Genomic DNA, 20888 nt, shown 5'->3' with positions numbered 1-20888 from the left:
TCTGGAGAATTAGTGGTTTGTTCATTTATTCTTTCAATATTTAATGAGCACCAATTATATACCGCATGGATCTAGATGATCAGGATGATGTGGTGAACAAAGGGGGTAGGTCCCTGCTCTCATGAAGATTACGCTGCAGTAGAGGGAGAAGACACAGACATGTAAATAAACAAGATTAACTCAGGTAACTGGATTAGTGCAAAAAACAAACCAAACAAATCAACATGATAGACTGGTGGGGTGAAGGTAAGGATTACCTGAGATTGGTGCTTAGAGAAGGCTTCTGTAAGGAAGAGACATTTGAGATGACAACAGAAAGCCAAGAAACCAGCTATGATAATATCCAAAGGAACAATATTCCAGGAAAAGTAAGATGAGCTTATAGAATGTTAAAAAAGCCAACCCATGTAGGTCATCATGAGGAATTTGGATTTAAATTTAAGAGCAATGAGAAGTGACGAGTGTTTTAGAAGTGATGAGATCTAATTTACATTTTAAAAGGATTTGACCACTATGTGGAGAATGTATTGTAGGAGAGCAGAATAAAGCAGGGAGTTCAATTAGGAGGCCATTCCGGGTGAGAGATGGCATGGTTTGGACCAGGGTGGTGGCAGTGGAGGTAGTTAAGAGTGGTCAGATGTGAGAATGAACAAGGCTTGCTGACTGCTTCTGGGAAGTGAAAGAAAGAACAATCAAGGATAAGCCCTAGGTTTATAACTTGAGTAAGGCGGATGGTAGTATATTTACTGAGATGAACAAAGTTGGGAAAAGAATAGGGTTGGGATTGGAGAACAGGGGAGAAATCAAAGATTTAGCCAGAATTCCCTTACATTTGAGATTCCTTTAATTATCTGAATCAAGATTACAGCAGAAAATATTTCGCACGTTCAAATTAGCATAACTTGTGGAGAATTTAATAAAAGTACTATTTATGGAAGTATGGGTAGGGTATACAAAAACCACAAGTAGAGGGCAGTACCTGCTAGAGGAATAGTGGGCTCCATCACCCAGGGTTCAGTGGGGGGGGGGTAAGCAGCCACCAGAACCTAACGTTAGACAAAGTCCTTTGGAGAAGGCCCTTGGCACCAACACACAAGGACCCCATAGGGAAGGAGCAGGGGACTAAATACTCTGCTCTCACCTTCCTCCCTTTCTCAGACCTTCTATTTGTGCTTCCTACTGCCTGAACTGAGAGGGAAGCTGCCATTTGTTGTAGTGCATGCAGGTCCCTTCAGGGTGGAAAACGGTGGGAGTGGGTGCAGAAGGCAAATAGAAAGTTTTCCAGCCCAGCATCCAAGGTGTGGATGGCAAATAGGCAGCTGGTTCTCAGGGGAACGATCAGGGCTGAAGATACAGATTTTGTAGTAAGAGACAGAGGATTTTTGAAGTAAAAATATGAAATATGAAAGAAAGACAATAAAAAGAAAAAAAGAACAAAATATGAGATATGTTCCCCTAAGAGGAGAATGTAGATTAAGTTGACAAGAGACCCCTGAGTTGAGAAACAAAAGCTATCAAAGGAGACCCAAGAGGAGGGAGGAAAAATGAAAATAAGGACAGTGAAGTATCAAAGAAAGTAAGAGGAGAAAATTTTTGGAGCAAAGGAAGTGGTCAACAGTGCCAATTGTTGCTGAGAATTAGGTAAGAAACACTAAAAACTGACCACTGGATTTGACTAAGTGGAAACCATAATGAAGTGGACAAAAAACGTAGTTCAAAGTGGGGCAGGAGGTAAATGAAAATGATGTTAAGAATGTATGGGAAGCTATAGGGTCCCTTCTGGTCTCTGATATAAACAGCTACCATGCCCTCAACCCAAGAGATTGCTCCAGATTAGGATTAAGGTAGTATTCCAGTTTTGCTTTTTTATCAGATAATTTATCTATTCTAGATATGATCCATATTAATGTTCTGAAATTTGTTTTGAATAAAACCTAGTAAAACTAAACTCTAAGGGAAAACCTAACTACCTGTAGCCCAAGAAATGTTCTCCCTTCACTTTAGCAGCTACAGTTAATCTATTATTTTGTCTTAGATTCTAGGGTCTATTAGTAGGTTCAAGTCCTGGCTGTACCACTTACATGAATTTGGGCAAATTACATACTTTTTTTCCCCCAAAGATTTATATTTCTCTCCCCTTCCTGCCCCCACCCCTGCCCGCCCAGTTGTTTGTTTTCTGTGTCCATTCACTGTGTGTTCTTCTGTGTCCGCTTGTATTCTTGTCAGCAGCACCGGGAATCTGTCTCTTTTTGTTGTGTCTTCTTGCTGTGTCAGATCTCTCTGTGTGTGGCACCATTCCTGGGCAGGCTGTACTTTTTTTTTTCCCACACTGGGCGGCTCTCCTTACGGGGTGCACTCCTTGTGTGTGGGGTTCCCCTACGCGGGGGACACTCCTGTGTGGCACGGCACTCCTTGCGCGCATCAGCACTGCATGTGGGCCAGCTCCACATGGGTCAAAGAGGCCCGGAGTTTGAACCTTGGATCTCCCATGTGGTAGGCGGATGCCCTATCCATTGGGCCAAATCTGCTTCTCTACACACTTTCTAAAGCCTCAATTTTCTTTATCTTCCTTCCCCCTACTGGGAGAGGTGCCCTTTTTCCTTTGTTCTTATAGCACTCTTGTGTATTTTCCTGTATCTGAACTAACCACACTGAATTATAATTATCTGTGTATCCCTCCATACTTTTAACCCCCAAGAGGAGGGGCCACTGCTTATTTATCTTTGTATTCCCAAAGCCTGCACTCAAATTTGTTGAAAAAAGACTATTTTAACTATTATTTTAACTCCAAAGATTATTTTAAAGATTAAATTACATGCAGAAACATTCTGTGACGATTTCAATAATGGTCAGTAGTCAGTCATATCTTTCAAGAGTCTTCTAAATTAAGAACACTTTACCTTATAGCAAGGTTGTTTATTTGTATATTCAAAAAATATTTGTATTCATTAACAAAAAATCTACGCAAGGCACTGTTGTAGGTATTAGGCATACAAAAGTGAATAAACAAAGTCCCTGCACTCACAGAGCTTAAATCTGGGGGTGGGTGGGAAGGAGAAAAGATAATTTTTAAAAGTCAGACGGTTAAAAAGTGGTATAGGGAAGCAGATGTGGCACAAGCAATTGGGCTCCTGTCTACTATATAGGAAGTCCAGGGTTCGATACTCAGGGCCTCCTGGTGAAGGCAAGTTGGCCCGTGTGGCGAGCTGGCCCATGCGGGATGCTGGCCTGCATGGAGTGCTTCCCCATGCAGGAGTTCTGGCCCACATGGAGAGCTGACACAGCAAGATGACACAACAAAAAGAGACACAGAGATGAGACAATAAGAGATGCAGCAGACCAGGGAGCTGAGGTGGCGCAAGAGAATGATCACCTCTCTCCCACTCCAGAAGGTCCAGGATCGGTTCCCGGAGCCACCTAATGAGAATATAAGCAAACAAAGAAGAAGACACAGTGAATGCACAGAAAGCGCAAACAATGGAGGGAGGGGGGAGAAATAAATAAAAAATAAAAAATCTTAAAAAGAAAAGTGGTATAAACAGAATGTAGGGATGAAGAATGATGGTATGCTGTTTTTCATACAGACCTTACACTCAGCACCCTCAAGAACTGCTACAGATCATACCCTTCAAGCCAAATAATAACTAAAAAACCAACCAAACAAAAAAAAACCCCACAAATATTTTAAACAAGTCTTGTCTGAAAGACATCTGGTTAGTGACTAATACATTTGAAAATGTTACAATAATTTGTTTACTTTTACAGTTGCAGCTACTCAATAAAACAACAGAATGAGTAAAGGGACTGACCCTCAAAATGCTACAGTAAGTATTTCTAAGGGTAGCTATTACTGGTAGGGATACCTCCTCTATACTATGGCAGCACGGTAAGAGACCCTAATAACATGGGGTGGTAGAGCAGCGAAGGTTCACTGGGGAAAGCCTTCCTGGGGAAGTGATGTTTCAACTCAACCCCAAGAAGAGACAGCAATCAGCCAAGAAAAGTGAGGTTTAGGTGGGAGAAAGTAAGGTAAAGCACTCTAAAGAAAGAGAACAGCTATGGGCAGGAACAGGACAAAGAGTATATAGCACATGTGAGGGATTAAAAGGTGCCCAGGAGGGCTGGCTGATCAGAGATCACGGGGGCAAGGAGAGGCAGTGGGAAATCAGAGACTTCCTTGTGCTGCCATTTAAAAGAAAGCAGGAAAGAGTGAGAAAAAGAAATTCTAATTCTAATACTAATTTCCCCTCATTTACTCAACTACTTTAAGCAAATCTTGTGTGTTCTGGTAAAGTAGTGGGAGAACAAATGTTTTGATGTGTCCTAATGATCAGAGAATATTTTGATGACACACAGAGATAAGGATTATCACCTCAGTTCTTTTTTACTTATATTTATGCTCTGTAACAGAATCTTTTTTATTTTCACTTTTCATTAAATTTAATGATCTGAATCAAAGGGAATGAAATTCCTGACCACTTCAGTGTCATTTCCAGAAGCATAATGTAATCCATTTATTCCAAAAGCAGTTACTGTACACCCACTTCCTGCTGGATGCTGGGACTACAAAGATGAATGAGACACAGAACTTGCCCTTAAACAATGCACAGTTTGGCAGGGGCAACAGGTTTAGAAATAAGCAATTATAATAGACCGACAAGATCGGCAAAGAGAGCATCAAGAGGAGAGCAATGGCTGACTCAGAGGGGTTAGAGAATGCCTCCCAAGGAGGTGATTTTTGAATGATTTGTTCTTCAGGTAGGGGAAGGATATTGTAGTGAGAGGAAATAGCAGATGGAGCTGCTCAGAGGTAGGCCTGTCATGTAACAATAACATCTGAACAAAAAGTTTGCAATGAAGCCAAAAGGTTGTATCAGAAAACGTGGCCAGAATCTCTGTTAATATGGAGCTTAAAGTCTACAGAAGAAAAAGTCTACAGTTAAAGTCTACAGTCCATCAGGGAGTTTGACTCCTCAGTCAGACAGCTAAGGCTGTCCTTTGAGTTGCTAAAAAAGATCTAGTTTTGAGTTCTTATCAAAAAGAAAGAAACACACCATATGGGAAAAGAAGCCTATCCAAAGCTATAAATAATGAATATATTTTCCCAACTAATTGTCATAGATTCTGATATACTGAAAAGACTAGAGAATCAATTTTTTAAAATTACAACTTTATATTAAGAATCCTAGGATATCCCCCATAAACTAAAAATCAAGTTTTAGTCTTCATCTTGTGAAAGAGAATATATTATAATGATCAAGCACATCATTTTTGAAGTCTTGACCATGGGATTGAAATCCCAGCTCAACCAATAACGAGGTATGTACTCTAGACCTGTAAGTTAATGTCCCTGTGTCTCAGTTTCCTTCACTGTAACTTGGGGATAACAGCAGTACCTATCTCTTAGGATTGTGAGGATGAGCGAAGTTGTGCATGTAAAGTGCTTAGAACAAGTTCTTGGCCATAAATTCTCAATAAATGTTAGCTATTATTAGTCATCTGATGTGCATTTCATGACTCCATAGTAAACTCATTTCCTACAAAGCTTTTGCCTATCAGAAAAATCATAATCAATGAAACAAACAAAAAACCCAAAAGCCCTTCTTCCCTAAGTCTCTTTATAGGACGGAACACTGAAAGAAGATGGAGAGGACACACTTACCTGTGGTGCCAGTTGGACAGTTGGTGCACACCACCTCCTTTGTCTTAGGGACAACAGCACAACTGGAGCCCCCAGGACATGGACAGGGTTGGCAATCAGAGGCAGTGCCCACAGTTGAATCTCCAAAGAACCCATCACTACACTTTTCACAGTGGGGGCCAGCTGTATTGTCTCTGCAGTTACAGGCACCTATTTGGAGAGAGGTGTGAGAAAACTGGCAAGTGTACAAAGTACATCTTATTTACCATTTCCTATGCATCTGCTAAAGTGAATGTAAGTCCAGCAGCTGCCAAAAATCATCTCACCTGTCTCAGGGTCACAGGTCTCACTGTGTCCATTGCAAGTACAAAGCACACATGGACTGTATGGTCCAAGACTTGGAGTTTCTCTTCTGTAGCCTGAGAGGCACATTTCACAAAACTGCCCTCCATATCCCACAGGGCAAGTGCAGGACTCCACCCAAGTTGCAGGGGTCCCAGGCCCAGGACGAGCACTGCCCAAGGTGACATCATCCAAATACCCAGCACCTGTGTACAGTAAGGGGAAGAGCTCGTTTCTGTTTTTCAAAAGCTCATGAACAGTAAATAAACCTAAGGAATAATCAGACCCAAAATTGCAAAGAAAACCTGCTATTAGTTTAACTCATCCTTTGGAGAAGATAATTAGAAAAAAGGTAGCATTTTGAACACTCATAGGGTACGTGGTGCTAATATCCAGAGTGGCAGTATAGTAAACATATTTTTAAATATAAGTACACACACACACATACACACAGATTTTTTAGACTCCACAGTTCTTCTAATCACCAATGTGGAAAATGAAAAGCATTGGGCAATCATTTGGGGCAGAGAGAGATATGAGCAAGAGTGTGAAAGAAAAAGATAAGTTTAAGTCTGTGGCCTCTAAGCAGTGTCTCTGTTTTTTTGCCACAAAAGCAGGCACTGATGGGAGAGTTCAAGGACAAGAAAGTATCTGATAAGTAACACTCATGTTATACATTTTTTGCCCTGTATAAAACAGCAAAACAAATTCTAATACCCAGGACTACTTCTGACAAGTCTGCGATTATTCCAAGGCCATTATGCCATATGCCAGAATGCATTCCCATTTCTATAAGAAAATAAAAATAGACACTGTGATGGTTAGGTTAATGTGTCAACTCGGCCTGGTAATTGTGCCCAGTTGTTTGGTCCAGCAAGTACTGGGCTCACTGTAATACAAGTGCATTTATGGACTTTAGTCACCATTGACTTTACTGCAGTGGTAAATCATAGATAGCTGATTACGATTACATCAGTCAGGGAGATTGCCATCAGCAATGAGTGATGCTTTATCCAATCAGCTGAACACCTTAAAAGGGGAAGTGATTTCAGCATAGAGTAAGAACTTCCCAGCTCATCTTTGGAAGGCCAACATGCCCCAGAACTCACCAAGAACCTTCACTGGACTTTCCCTGGAGCCCCTGGTTGCAGCCTGCCTGCAGAACCTGGACTTGTGCATCCCCATGGTCATGGGAGAGACTCTTATAAAATCGCATACTGTTGACAGATATCTCTTGTTGATTCTGTTTCCCTAGAGAACCCTGACTAATACAGACACTCAGACCAACTGTTCTTCGAACTGAACAGCACATTTGACAATATCAAGAGGAACATTCCATGGGAGAGGGAGTCCTCAATATCATCCTAGTTCCCTGTAATTTCTCTTGAAGTCTTAGCATAATGCATCTTTTCCATATTATGAAATATCACTTGCATTTTTTAGACTCTGTTTGGAAACTGACTACCCTGATTGAAGTGTCTCTCTTCTATTATTGCCTTGAATTTAGTTAACTTTTAATTTTTGGGTTTTTTTTTTTGGCCTGGTATGATCATTGAGATATATCGCCATTGGTTAATATGCCTCTAACGCTAAAAAACATTCTTAAGTTTCTCCACCTTAAAAATATAATTCCTCAATATTGTTCTTACTCTCTAATTATAGTCCATCACTTTTCTTTCCCTGACAGCCAAACTTCTTAAAAGAATAACCTTGATTTTATACCTTCAGCTTTAAATTACTAATCAAAAGCACTACAATCTAACTTCAATCCCAATACTTCTTTAAGAATAGTCACCAATGACTCCTTAAACACCTAACTAAAATCTAATGTTATTATCTTCTCTAACCTGTTCATTTTTCTCTCTTCCTTAAAGTATTTTTTCCTCCCTTAATTCTCAGGACATGGCCCTTAGATAACTGTTTCTAGAATTTCATCCTCTTTTCTCTTTTGTCTTATTTCCAAGTTTAAAAATTACCACCCATACAATGACAAACTTTCAATTCTGGATCTTTAGTCCTAACTTCTTCCTAAGTCCTAGATTCATATTTCTAACTATTTAGAAGACATTTTCTTCTGAATACTTATGGAGTTACCTCAAAAATCAATCACTACATCCAAACACAGATGCTACTCTCAATACCACATCACCACTCTGATTTCGCTTTCCCAAAACAGCTTTACCTTTCAAAGAGGTCCTCATTTAAATTTTTATAAAAGGAAACATATATAAAAGAAGCTAGTCCAGCTAATAAGGTAAGAAATGTTCATTCGATGGTTTATTAGTCCAATGGCCAAAAGGGCTTGTTAATTACATAGCATTAAAACAAAGGTTAAGCAACTTGAGACAATAGAATTATATTTAGGCTTTTAAAAGAAGAATCTATTCATATACATTGTGACCTCAATAGGCTTGCAGTAATATAAAACAATACTATTTACTAATTTTAGCATATTTTCTCCAGGTCCCTGAAAGTAGTTAAAAACTGCATTATTTTTATATATAATTCATGTATGATGAGGTAGTTTAAATCACATCTTTAGGACTTTAGAGATAAACTTTTGTATTATTATAGATCCTTCTACCTAACCAACTTCCTACACAATTCTCTAAAATTGTATCATAACTTACTTCTCTCACTGTAGGTCCCACGGATCTTAATAGAGGTCAAATTGTTTAGGAGTTTTTGAAATTCAAAAGGTGTAAGAGTAGGTCTCCAAGGGTAATCTGTTGCTTCATGGAGTCTAGATAGAAAGAAAGTTGCACATTAACCTCTGCAAAGGGCATTTTGGGTGCAGAGAAAGCATTTCTTATTATTTATGCCAAACAGAATACAATGCTCTAACAATCCAACAAATCAGAAATGAGATTGCTGGTTTGACAGTACAATTGGAAAGGAGAAGGCAAACAAAGGGAAGGTTCCTTGTTAAAGAGTCACCCTGATAACGCATAAGTTTTTAATCAACATAGATCTCTAGGCTGGATATGCTTAGACAATGAACCACTTCACAATCTGGTCAAGTAAGACTTCACAAAGACTGTCTTACCTGAAGACATATTTCACAGCGGTCTCACTCGGATAGGAATTGCCCTGAGCGATCAAGGGCACAGACACTCTTAGGCCAGCTCCCTCAAGCACCACGTCTTCTGCAGAGAGGCGAGTATCTCGCCTGTCCACTCGAAAGGAGAAGGAGAAGTTCTGACCATAGCTCAACACCTGCTTGCCCAAAAACTTCACTGGAAAGGTAGACACAATAGTGTGCAAGAATGTGAGGATGAGACTGAATAGAAGCACACATCAAGCCAGATGTTTTCTAGCCTTACTTACCAGGAGCAATGAAGTACCTAGGAAAGTAGCTATCTGAGATGACAGCAATATCTTTTCTATCAGAGGACCACTCAAATGATGCTTCAGAGCCATCTCTCTGTTCTGCACGCCACCCATCCTCATCTAGAAACGAAGAATGACAATATAAGTGTTATTACATTGTAAATATCCTGAATTCAGGTCCTCTATAAAACACAAAAATGTAAAGAACCATACCTTGTAATATAATAGGTCGTCAGTAAGTTTTTGAATAAACATCCTACAATAGTACCTGTATATGTTGTAGCCTTTAAGTTATATGATTTTATACATTTGTATACATTATTCACTAAAATAAATTATAAATTTAGGTATGCTTTCTTTAAATTAAAAAGTCAAACAAGAAAAATCATGTCCCCTAAATAGGTGTTATCACCATCAAAAAACCATCAGTTACTCATTTTAAAAAAAAAAAACTATTTCAAGAGTAATCTCACAGCTCTGGGGAAAAATAAAAGGCCTGAATTACCAATCTGAAAGTCTGAGGTTATAGAATAGACACTGTAGCCAACTGCATTTGTACAGACAGAAGAATGACCAAAGCAGAAGCAGGGTGTGCAACCCCTGGGATTAGATGACTCCAGATTGAAAAATCCAGGTTTGCATCTGAAAAAGATTGAAACAAAATCAGTTTTTTTTTTCCTTGAAATATGGTAACAAAATACAAATCGGCTAGAGAAAGAAAGAGCTACCTTTCACAATTGAAGCCTTCAACATTGTCTTTGCAAACACATCTTCCCGTTTCAATATTACATTCATCTATGCTGCCCGAAGGATTACAAGAGCATGGCCTATTGGATGGACAATGGAATAAAAGAGTGAGAGAAGAAAAGGGAGGAAAGGAATTCCACTAAAAGTCAACCTTTTGTTTTATATGTAAATAACGTTAAGAACAAGAAACAGTAATAGAATAAAATGAATCTTAAAGTAATTTTTCTATTTTGATTTGGTTTCAATCAAGGCCTGTCTTCACATTTAGATATTAAAAACTCTGCTTACTGTCTGTACAACTCATATCCCCCATCTCATTATTACAGCTGGAAGTCTTGAATACTGTTGACAGTTATCGAAGGGAAAAAGGTTCACACTGCTGCAGATAAGCGACAAGATCCATAACTATGTACTGGCTACATTTAGATTCTGCCCCCTTCTTCTGGTTTAGAAACATCTTACCTGCATCCTGCCTCAGTGAGAGAATGGAATCCAGGCTGGCAACGGTCACACTTGTCACCCATAACTCCTGGCTTACAGCTACATCTTCCATAGTTATCACACTGTGTGCTGAGAGAACCTAAAATTTAAAAAATTCACTGTTAGTACGATGCCATTGTTAATCACAAATCAGATCCAATATGTGAGTAAAACTAATGTTTCAAAGAAAAAATTGGTAACTAAAAACAATTGCCTGAGAGCCAGCATGTAATCTCCAGATGGTGAAAGAAAGAGCAAAGATCAAATTTAAATCAGGACTCTTTTTTTTAAATGTATTTTTTAATATATTTTTTAAAAAGATACTTAGATTGCATAAAGGTTACATAAAAAATAAGGGGATTCCCATATGCCCCACTCCCTAAACCTGCCACATTTTCCCACATTAACAACATCCTTCATTAGTGTGGCACATTCGTTACAACTGATTAACCTATTTTGGAGCACTGCCACTAAGCATGGACTATAGTTTACATTGTTGTTTACACTCTCTCCTGCACCATTTTGTAGGTTTTGGCAAGATATATAATGGCCTGTATCTGTCGTTGCAATGTCAGGACTCTTTCAAAAGCATATCCCTTTAAAGCCATGGCATGTTAACTTTCTAGACACACAGCCTAAGAGCAACCAACTCATCAATGTTGAGAACAGTTACAAGTCAGTCTGCACCCAAGGAGAAAATGCACACAGAACCAGCTGCATCTCTGCTGAGCAAGCTCAAGCTTCTTAAAGTCCATGTGTAGAATTTAAGTAAAACACTGGCATGGATGATTAACAACACAAAGAAAGGTCACATCTTGAAAAAGTAGAATGGACTAAGAGAGCTCTGCATCTCTGAACAAGTACCAATATACTATAAACAATTCAGCCTTCTAAGGAGATTAGACAAATAAAAATCATTAACAAAGAAAAACTGACAAAGCAGCTAACCTTTTACAGTCAAAGTTCAAATGATTTCTATGATCCTGTTGCTAATTATTTACAAAGCCATTACTCAGGCCAACCCTACACTTTTACACACACCAGAAAATCATCTGAAAGTTCAACTTGGTTAAAGAGAGTGGAGGTGGGAGGTAAAGGTAGACCCTGAATCATTTATACACTAAATAACATACACACTTCCATATTTACCCAGTGCGAATGCCTAAGGAAACAACTTTTATTTTCTGGGGGTATAGGAACTCTTGGTCTTTCAATTCATCAGGATGAAATAGACCCTGCCTGTCACTTACCAACAGGACTACAGTGGCATGGAGAGCAGGCTTCATTGTTCCCAAGGCGGAAGAAATTCTCCCGGCACCTCTCACAGTTGGCACCATCTGTGTTATCCTGGCAGTTGGTACAGTGCCCGCCATGGCCAGTGGAACGGTAGAGCTCAGGGTCAAAGTAGCATTGCTGTGATCGGCCACTGCAGTCACAGGCTGGCAGCCAAAACACATGAATTAAGTCAGATTCACATCTCTTTAAGAATAGCATTTTAAAGGATTCAAAGAAAACCAAGCCTAATTTCCTATATCTCTGTGACAGATAGATGGCAACTACTACCAGATGCATCATGGCTTTTTAAAAAGGCAGTACATCAATAAAAATTTTATACCAGCTTACTTAAGTAATGGTCATCACCATAAAAAATAGCACTATCATAAAATACAGGGAATTACAGTACTTAGATAGGAATCTACCTCTAAGCAGTCATTTATATACAAGTAAAAGCGAAGTCAAATTCCAGTTTTCCTGAATCTTTATCCTTCATTCTAGTACCACTTCTAAACACAAGGTGCCAATTCATACTGTAAATGGGTGGCATTTTACCTTAACTTTTTAGCCCATAGGTGATTAAAACACTAAATTGGAAAGTACCAGATTATATGCATATCCAGACATGGGTAACCTAAGGCAAGTGGGTTAATATTAGTGCCTCTGTAGATTAAAGCAGAATTAAAGGGAAATTTGGATCCACCAAATACAGCCATCCCCTAGGGAGCCACAATTTTAACTTGATCATCCATTAAATTGCTACACTCTCTACAAGACACAACCATGTTTTAAGAACAATCGTCAGTAGCCATAGAAAGTTTTAATTTATATTAAGATGATTTTCTCAGAATTATTGATTCTGTCTAAAGTACAGTTAGCATCTTGAGTACCAAATGAAAATACAGTTTTGATTTGGTTTCCAAAAGAGCAGGAAGTTGTGAGTTGCTTCTAAAAAGTTTGGAATATACATATTTACTTTAGTTTTTTTTTCCCTCTTCCTCTACAATCAGTTATTTTACAGTAAATACTAAAAACTTTCTTAGAAACTTGAATCACACCAAAAACTAGAGTTATGTTAAATAACTATTGTAGCTCCCTTTCTCTTCATTAGCTTATTTCTCTTCCCTCTAATCTTCCTATTTTATCTCTCAGTCAAACTAATCCCCTCCCCCACACAATGGTCTGGTGTTCTGAGAATATGAAACAGAAAAATTTCACCATCAACATTGTTCCAACACACAACTAAGGCAGATGCTATATCTCTGATAAGACACAAAGCAACTGCAATTTCCCTCGCTGAGTTCCAGCATACTGACAGTACTGTTACTGTCACAAGCTCCAGAAATTTCACTCTTTGAGAGGTTAGAATGTGAAGGGGCCAAGAAGGAAAGTGTATTGCCTTAGCTACTCATCAAAGCCCTTTTGCTACAGCATTTGGTTTATTTGCCAGTGGTAAGCTGGCAAGATATATATATATATATATATATATAAAAACAGAGAGAGAGAGACAGAGATATAAGTTTCCCTCCTCATATGTTCCTGGATAGAATCAAAATATCAGCACATCATTAAGCAGAACGCTTTTCAAAGATATGTGTGCATTCATTTTAGATGCCACATCTTTAGGGGTATTTCATTCTTTCTCTTACCAGCCTTTACCATGCAGCATCCTCCACTGGCTATTACAGTTAAGTAGTGGAATTAAAGAAGCTCAAACAAAAACTTAGGCATGCTAGGGGAGGCTGGAAAATTTATCTGCAAATCTAGGATTTGTTAAGGGAAAGAAGAGATGAATAAAAAAAAATCTGTTCTATGTAGCTCAACATAAACAGTTATAAGTCAAGACAGTAGTCTCTTTAAAGATTTCTGCCAATAATTTCTGCAAGTGCAGAGTGTCTTCCTTCTTATTTCCTTCATCCCTAAGACAGTATGATAAGGAATATTTGTAAGGATCTCAAAACACAATAGCTGATTTAAAAGCATGTCATTTTTAATTCCTTGACAAATCATTATCATATGGTTCCTTTTTCCAGAATTTCTTTCTTGATCTGGTCAGGATAAACACCAAGCCATTATGAAGGGACAAATGACATGTGATCTTTTTCATTTTACTCTTTTTAGGAATACTAGGGCATTCTCTTCACCCAAAGCTACCCACCTCTGCATGGGGGAAGAATGAGAAAATTCTCCCAGCTATACTCTTTAGTGAGTTCAAAGAAAAATAATTTTGAGAAATAATGTTTTGAATTATAATCTTAGCCTAGTACTACCAGTGTGCCTGACACTTGTTAATCAATGACTTTGATTACTCAAGTAAATAAGCATTACTATACAATACCTTTATTTTAAAAGGCAAAAAGAAGAGGGTAAAGAAACCATATTTTAGCATAGGCTACACTGGCATAGTACTTGGATCTAAACATGGTCCAAACCTTTAAGACACTGCTCTCCTTCTGGTACATGTGTTCATGAAGAAACACAAAACCAACCCCATATATTGACAGCCCACTGCACCTCTAGCTATTATTTTCTTCTGACGTGCATGGAGTTTACCATTCTACTCTCTCAAATTACGGAAGAAACAGTGCCTTCCAGTTTTCCATTTAAGGAGGAATAAAAGAAAATCTCTTTCACTTCTGAGAGTCCTCAAGACAACCTAACAGCTGGACATCAAGGGGCACTCACGCAGGCATTCACTGGCACTCTCAGCAGTTGCCCTCCTCCACGGCCGGTCATTGAAGAAGGGAAGACACTTTTCACAGTCTACTCCATAGGTATTATGGTCACAATCACACACTAGCTTGCCGAATTCATTCTTCACACACTTACTTGCGTGTCCATTGCATTTACACCTGGGGAGAGAAGAGATATTCAAAAGAATGAAACTATTACAAAATCCCAGAGGTGGGTACAGCAAAGGTCTGTTCACAGAGAACTAAAAAAAAAACTAAGGTGTTTTTGAATTTTACCATTCAAAAGTATAAACTAAGAAACTGAGCAAGATTAAGTAGTGCTCAAGTTCTGCAGTTTGAAATAAAAAATAAGCAAAAAAAAAGTAGCTTCAGGTAACAGGGTATGGAACTTTAGCTAGATATAAGAAAGTTCCTAACAATTTCTGAGGATAACTGCAGGATCACTTCCAGAAGCTAAGCACGTATGTCAAGAGGCAGCAGAGTATAGTGGTTAAGAGCATAGATTAAGAAGCATGGGATTGAAACTGCCCTTGGTTATCAATGTAATTTAACCTCTCTGTGCCTAACCTGTAAAAAAGAGATGATGACAATGCCTAGTTCATAGGGATAGTGAAAGAATCAAGAAATTACTTTATTTACCTGCTCAGAATAGCACAGGCACATACGTCAATAAATGTCAGCAATTATCAGCCATAATGATTTTAAAGTATTTTGCTCTGAAGGTTTCAAGACAGATTTTTTTTTAAAGATTTATTTATTTATTTAATTCCCCCCCCCCCTCCCCTGGTTGTCTGTTCTTGGTGTCTGTCTGCTGCGTCTTGTTTCTTTGTCCGCTTCTGTTGTCGTCAGTGGCACGGGAAGTGTGGGCGGCACCATTCCTGGGCAGGCTGCACTTTCTTTTCACGCTGGGCGGCTCTCCTCATGGGCGCACTCCTTGCGCGTGGGGCTCCCCCATGCGGGGGACACCCTTGCGTGGCACGGCACTCCTTGCGCGCATCAGCGCTGCGCATGGCCAGCTCCACACGGGTCAAGGAGGCCCGGGGTTTGAACCGCGGACCTCCCATATGGTAGACGGACGCCCTAACCACTGGGCCAAAGTCCGTTTCCCTCAAGACAGATTAGATACCTCACCACCACATGGATCTCTGGAAGTTAGGCTCATATTCCCTCAGGTTGTCTGGGGTAAGACTCCCTGAAGGATCTGCTAGATACAGGTAAAATTATGAACAAATGATTTGTGGAAATACCCATGATTACTAATATGCACTGTGGCACAGTGACGTTTCCCTTCCTTGCTTGCTTCCTTAAACACAGCAATCAGTTCTGTAGTTTCAACTATCTTTTGTAATACACAAACATTTCTGAAACATCTACAGTATACAAGAATGAGTACCAAATATATATCTCCAGATCTGTCCTTTCTGCAAGGTTCCTATCCTTGACTATGGCACAAAGTTAGATTTCTCCCATTATCTGCAAGTTTACATGTTTAAAACAAAACTCATCCTCTATGCTCAAATTAGCTCACTTTCTCAATTTACTTTGTTAACGGTACCACCATTCTCCTGATGACTAAATCATCTTTGAATGAAGTTCTGATAATTCCTCCTTCACAATAAAATGCATCTACATGTTCCTTTCCTCTCTACTATCACCACCCTCAGGTCAGGTATTTGTTATCTAACACCTACATTACATAGCATCATAACAGAATATAAATTCTGTCAGGTTCTACTTTCACTCTGCCTTCATATTATTCTTCCTAACAGTCTTATATCATAATTCTACTGCAAAACCTTGCCTGATTTCCCATTGCTTACAGTTCCCATCAACTTTCACTGAGCAGCAATTCCATATCAGGAGCACTGCAAACAAAAGTAAGTTTTCTCTCCTGAGACCTCATAGCTTAAAAGAAGGGAGATAAAATTCAAGATTCTTAGCTTGCTAAGGTTTCTGGCCGCCACTATCCCTGTGGTTTTACAACTCTATAGATTCATATATCAGAGATTTTCCTTAAATCGAGTGGATTATGCTCTCCCTTTTTTTTTTTTTTTTAAGATTTACTTTTTATTTATTTCTCTCCCCTTCCCCCATCCCCCCAGTAGTCTGCTCTCTGTGTCCATTCGCTGTGTGTTCTTCTGCAACCACTTCTATCCTTAGCTGCAGCACCGGGAATCTGTGTTTCTTTTTGTTGCATCATCTTGCTGTGTCAGCTCTCCGTGTGTGCAGCACCATTCTTGGGCAGGCTGCACTTTCTTTCATGCTGGGCGGCTCTCCTTAAGGGGCACACTCCTTGCGTGTGGGGCTCCCCTACGCAGGGGACACCCCTGTGTGGCATGGCACTCCTTGTGCACATCAGCACTGCACATGGGCCAGCTCTACTTGGGTCAAGAAGGCCTGGGATTTGAACTGGGGACCTCCCATGTGGTAGGCGGACGCACTATCCATTGGGCTAAGTCCGCTTCCCCCCTTCTTTTTTAACAGATGAATTTTACTGATACATATTAATAAAGCATAAATCCATCCAAAGTGTACAATCAATGGTATTGACTATATTCACAGTTGTGCATTCATTTCAATCATTTTAGAGAATTTTCATTATTCCAATAATAACAAAGAGAAACAACAAAAAAACTCAACACATCCCAATCTCTCTATGCTTCACCTGCCCTACATAGCTACAATTGTGTTTGTCTCTCTATGCTCTTTCTTTTTTAAACTTGTGTTCATGACATAACCATTCTGGCCCCAACCTAGGTGTCCTCCCTTCTTATCCAAATCTGACTCATTCCTCAAGACCCTGCTCAGATCCTATCTGCTTCCCAAGCCTGATGGTTCTTTATCATCTCTGATAAGGTGGCATTTTTTATTTAAAGCATGTACACTGGTATTAGTATTTAAGTTTACACATACCAACATATTGCCTGTCCCATTCATTTGTAGGACTGTAGGAGAAGGTCAATCTTATGCAACCTCAGTAAGAGTACCTATCATGATGCTTTGCATTTAAATGTTCAATAAGAATTCAGTGAGTTGATTTGGTACAGGTTTTGGAAAACCTAATTGCTTAGCTTTCAGGATAATGAGAAGGTCTGACAATAAAATTATTCTAGGTTGCTGCCTCTTTTCAGATGGGCAGTATCACAAACTAAGGAATGCCACCCCTGCTCCTGGGTAAGGAAAAAGTCTGGAAGTATTAATGTCATTGGAAATGAGTTACCACGTTCACTTCTAACCCAAAATTCCAATCACTTTCAAGGTTAATTTGATACGTTTACTCACCTGCCACCCACAGCAAAATCAGAGATTGCGTAATAATAGGACTTGAGAACCTTGGGATCATTAAACACTTCATCTCCAAAAGTGTTAAGGCGATTGAGAGTAACTCTGATGTCAGTGGCAGTTACCCATTCCTGTCAGTACAAAATGAAACAAAAACAAAACCAGAAACATAAAAGAGAGGTAGAGAAGGATTGCCAATGAGAGACATAAATATGACCAAACATTCTAAACAGATTTCATTGAACTTATATCTACTTCCAGCATTAACTCTAGTATAACAATCAATGACTTAATTTCCTAATATCTTTGTCTTTCTTGACACTTCTTTGATCTAGATTATCTTACTTTACCACTCAGAGTCCTGAAAAAAAGGAATACTGCTAGTTTCATCACAAAGCTATTGAGAGGCTTACATGACACTGTCAAATGCTTAGTATACATTAGGTACTCAATGCCCATGTCCCTTCTCTCCACTTTGTACCCACACCCCAAAATCCAGTCAGAGACGCAGCTCAGAGCTCACGGAACACCACACCTGTACTAGATATGCTGTTATTGCCTCTTCCTGCATACTTTGTGCCGCCTAACCCTCTCCAGACCAATCCTCTACTGACAAATCTGGACAGATTCTCAAGTGCATAGGAACAAATTCTTACAGTGGTTTGAACCAATCAGATGCAGTCTGTGTTTGTCTTGCTCCTTCCCACAGTGTTACCTTCTCAGTGAGGCCTTCCCTGGCCATCCTACGTGAAACTGCCATCCCTCTCTAAGTCTTAATTTCCCTTCCTGTTTTACTTATATATCCTATTGATACTGTCTATTTCCATGTCCTGCACCAGAATGTAAGATCCATGCTGGCAGGAATGTTTTGTCCGTTTTATTCACTGCAGTTTCCCTAGTGCCAAACGGAGACTAGGTACACAAACGGCATTTGCAGAATGAAGGTATGAATTTGAGGGAGGGATGTAACTGACCAAGTTTGTAGCTGCATCACAATAACAGAGGACAAGAATGAAGACTGCACAGTTTTTCTTTAGTTTTTAAGAGATCTAAGCTCTTTCATTGGGCTAATTTAAGTAGATGTTTATATCTGTGGTAGACTGTTATAAGAATGACCCCAATGAATTGTGCCTGCTGGTGTCTACATCCTGAGTAGCCCCTTTCTATAAAGCTTCTAGTCATATGGTTTGCTTTGGCCAAGGGAGAACATCAGCAACTATGACAAAGCAGTCTTTTTTTTTTTTTTTTTAAAGATTTATTTATTTATTTAATTCCCCCCCTCCCCCGGTTGTCTGTTTTCTGTGTCTATTTGCTGCGTCTTGTTTCTTTGTCCGCTTCTGTTGTTGTCAGTGTCGTCAGCAGCACAGGAAGTGTGGGCGGCGCCATTCCTGGGCAGGCTGCACTTTCTTTCGCGCTGGGCAGCTCTCCTTACGGGCGCACTCCTTGCACGTGGGGCTCCCCTACGCTCCCCTACACCCCTGTGTGGCACGGCACTCCTTGCGCGCATCAGCACTGCTCATGGGCCAGCTCCACACGGGTCAAGGAGGCCCGGGGTTTGAACCGCGGACCTCCCATGTGGTAGACCGACGCCCTACCCACTGGGTCAAATCCGTTTCCCAAAGCAGAGTCTTGATAAGCACTTGTACACTGGGACTTACTCTCCTGGAATCCTTCTACTAGAGTAGAAGGAGCCTGGTCTAGCCTCCTTCATAAGGATGAAAAACCACATGGAGAAGGAAGTCCAGCTTCCAGCTGGCCTGCCAGATGAATGAGGGCAGGCTAACAAAGAATCATGGCAAATATTAAATCATGATTGAGGGCATTAAGTTTTGGGGTGCCATGTTACATAGCAATAGCTATCACTACCCAAAGATGCCATCTTCACTTTACATTTCCTTCTAGGACTACATATCACCATCTCAAAAAGATGGAATGTGCAAGTACAGAGGTGCAGGCATCTTTGTTTTCAGAAGGCTCTACATGAGCCTGGGGTACACACCCCTTATTAAGAACTACTGCCTGAAACCCTGCCTAGCACCTGGCATATGGAATAACACAGAGAACTCATAAAAGCACATCTCCAAGAAGCCTTCAAGCATAATTAGAAAGGAGAAGAGATGATGATTTCACCCACATCCAAACCTGGAATTCCAATAACAAACTCTCACTCATGGCCACAATGTTAGGAATCTTTTACCTGTCTGTAATGTAAATAGCTAAATCTATCTCTGTGTTTAAGGCTTATTATAGCTTCTATGAATTTCATCTTTTCACAGCTCTCCTTGAATAAAAGCTTCTAAATTTTAGCTAATTCTAAGCCTTTTTTTTTTTACAATGGACACTTTAAAAAGAACAGACTCTGGAGCTAGGCTTTCTAGTTTTTGAAAACCAGCTCTGCCACTTAAAATTGTGTGATTTGGGGCAAGTTATTTTAGCTTCTCTGTGCCTGTGTTTTCTCATGTATAAAACAGGGATAGGAAATAGGGATAATAAAAGTGCCCAACTTCTAGGGTTATTGTGAGAATTATATAAATTAATATATCTAAAGAGTTTAGAACAGCGTTTGTCACTTTATAACACATTATAGTAAGTGCCAAAATTAAACGCTAATTATTATTACTATTATAAACCAATACATGCTTAGTAATTTATGGTTATAAATACAGTAAAACCAAAGGCTTTCCTTCTTTTCCCTGAGAGATCACAGCTTTTGGAGGGAAGGCATAGGTTGCAATGAGGAAAAAGGCTGCCTCCTAAAAGTCAAATCAGCAAAACCACCTAAGGCAATTGGATATCAGAGTCAGAGCTCATATAGCCAGAAATAAGAAATTTTTTTGCATAATGAAATCAACTGACCAAATCTATGCAAATGCCCACTGCATTTTTATCACATTTAGTCTCATGAGTTTCTATGGCAAAAAGAGCAACAAATATCAGAATTCCTATAGTTAAGGAAACTGTTCAAGACAAGCTGACAAGGCATACACAGTTAATACAGGTGCCAGAAAACCACAATCCAACTTTACATGACTACTTTTTCCTATTGACTATACTATTGACTCTCTAGGATTGTAAAATATAATTATTTGCTATAGAAA

At 39.5% G+C, this 20888-nt stretch overlaps 1 protein-coding gene across 1 annotated transcript in view; it reads right to left on the bottom strand.

Annotated features, from left to right (window-relative positions):
- LAMC1 (laminin subunit gamma 1) overlaps positions 1-20888 on the bottom strand; it is a 152038-nt gene that overhangs the window by 36044 nt on the left and 95106 nt on the right. Inside the window, exons 3-13 of the mRNA XM_058274829.2 lie at positions 17791-17921; positions 14501-14667; positions 11791-11979; positions 10523-10640; positions 10042-10140; positions 9819-9955; positions 9311-9433; positions 9030-9219; positions 8614-8726; positions 5968-6189; positions 5663-5851 (exon numbers count right to left, since the gene is read on the bottom strand). Coding sequence (XP_058130812.1) covers positions 5663-5851; positions 5968-6189; positions 8614-8726; positions 9030-9219; positions 9311-9433; positions 9819-9955; positions 10042-10140; positions 10523-10640; positions 11791-11979; positions 14501-14667; positions 17791-17921 — 1678 coding nt within the window. The remainder of the gene's footprint in view (positions 1-5662; positions 5852-5967; positions 6190-8613; positions 8727-9029; positions 9220-9310; positions 9434-9818; positions 9956-10041; positions 10141-10522; positions 10641-11790; positions 11980-14500; positions 14668-17790; positions 17922-20888) is intronic.

This window comes from Dasypus novemcinctus, chromosome 13, assembly GCF_030445035.2.
Source record: "Dasypus novemcinctus isolate mDasNov1 chromosome 13, mDasNov1.1.hap2, whole genome shotgun sequence".
Classification (NCBI taxonomy): Eukaryota; Metazoa; Chordata; class Mammalia; order Cingulata; family Dasypodidae; genus Dasypus; species Dasypus novemcinctus.
This window is presented reverse-complemented; position numbering and strand designations above follow the sequence as displayed.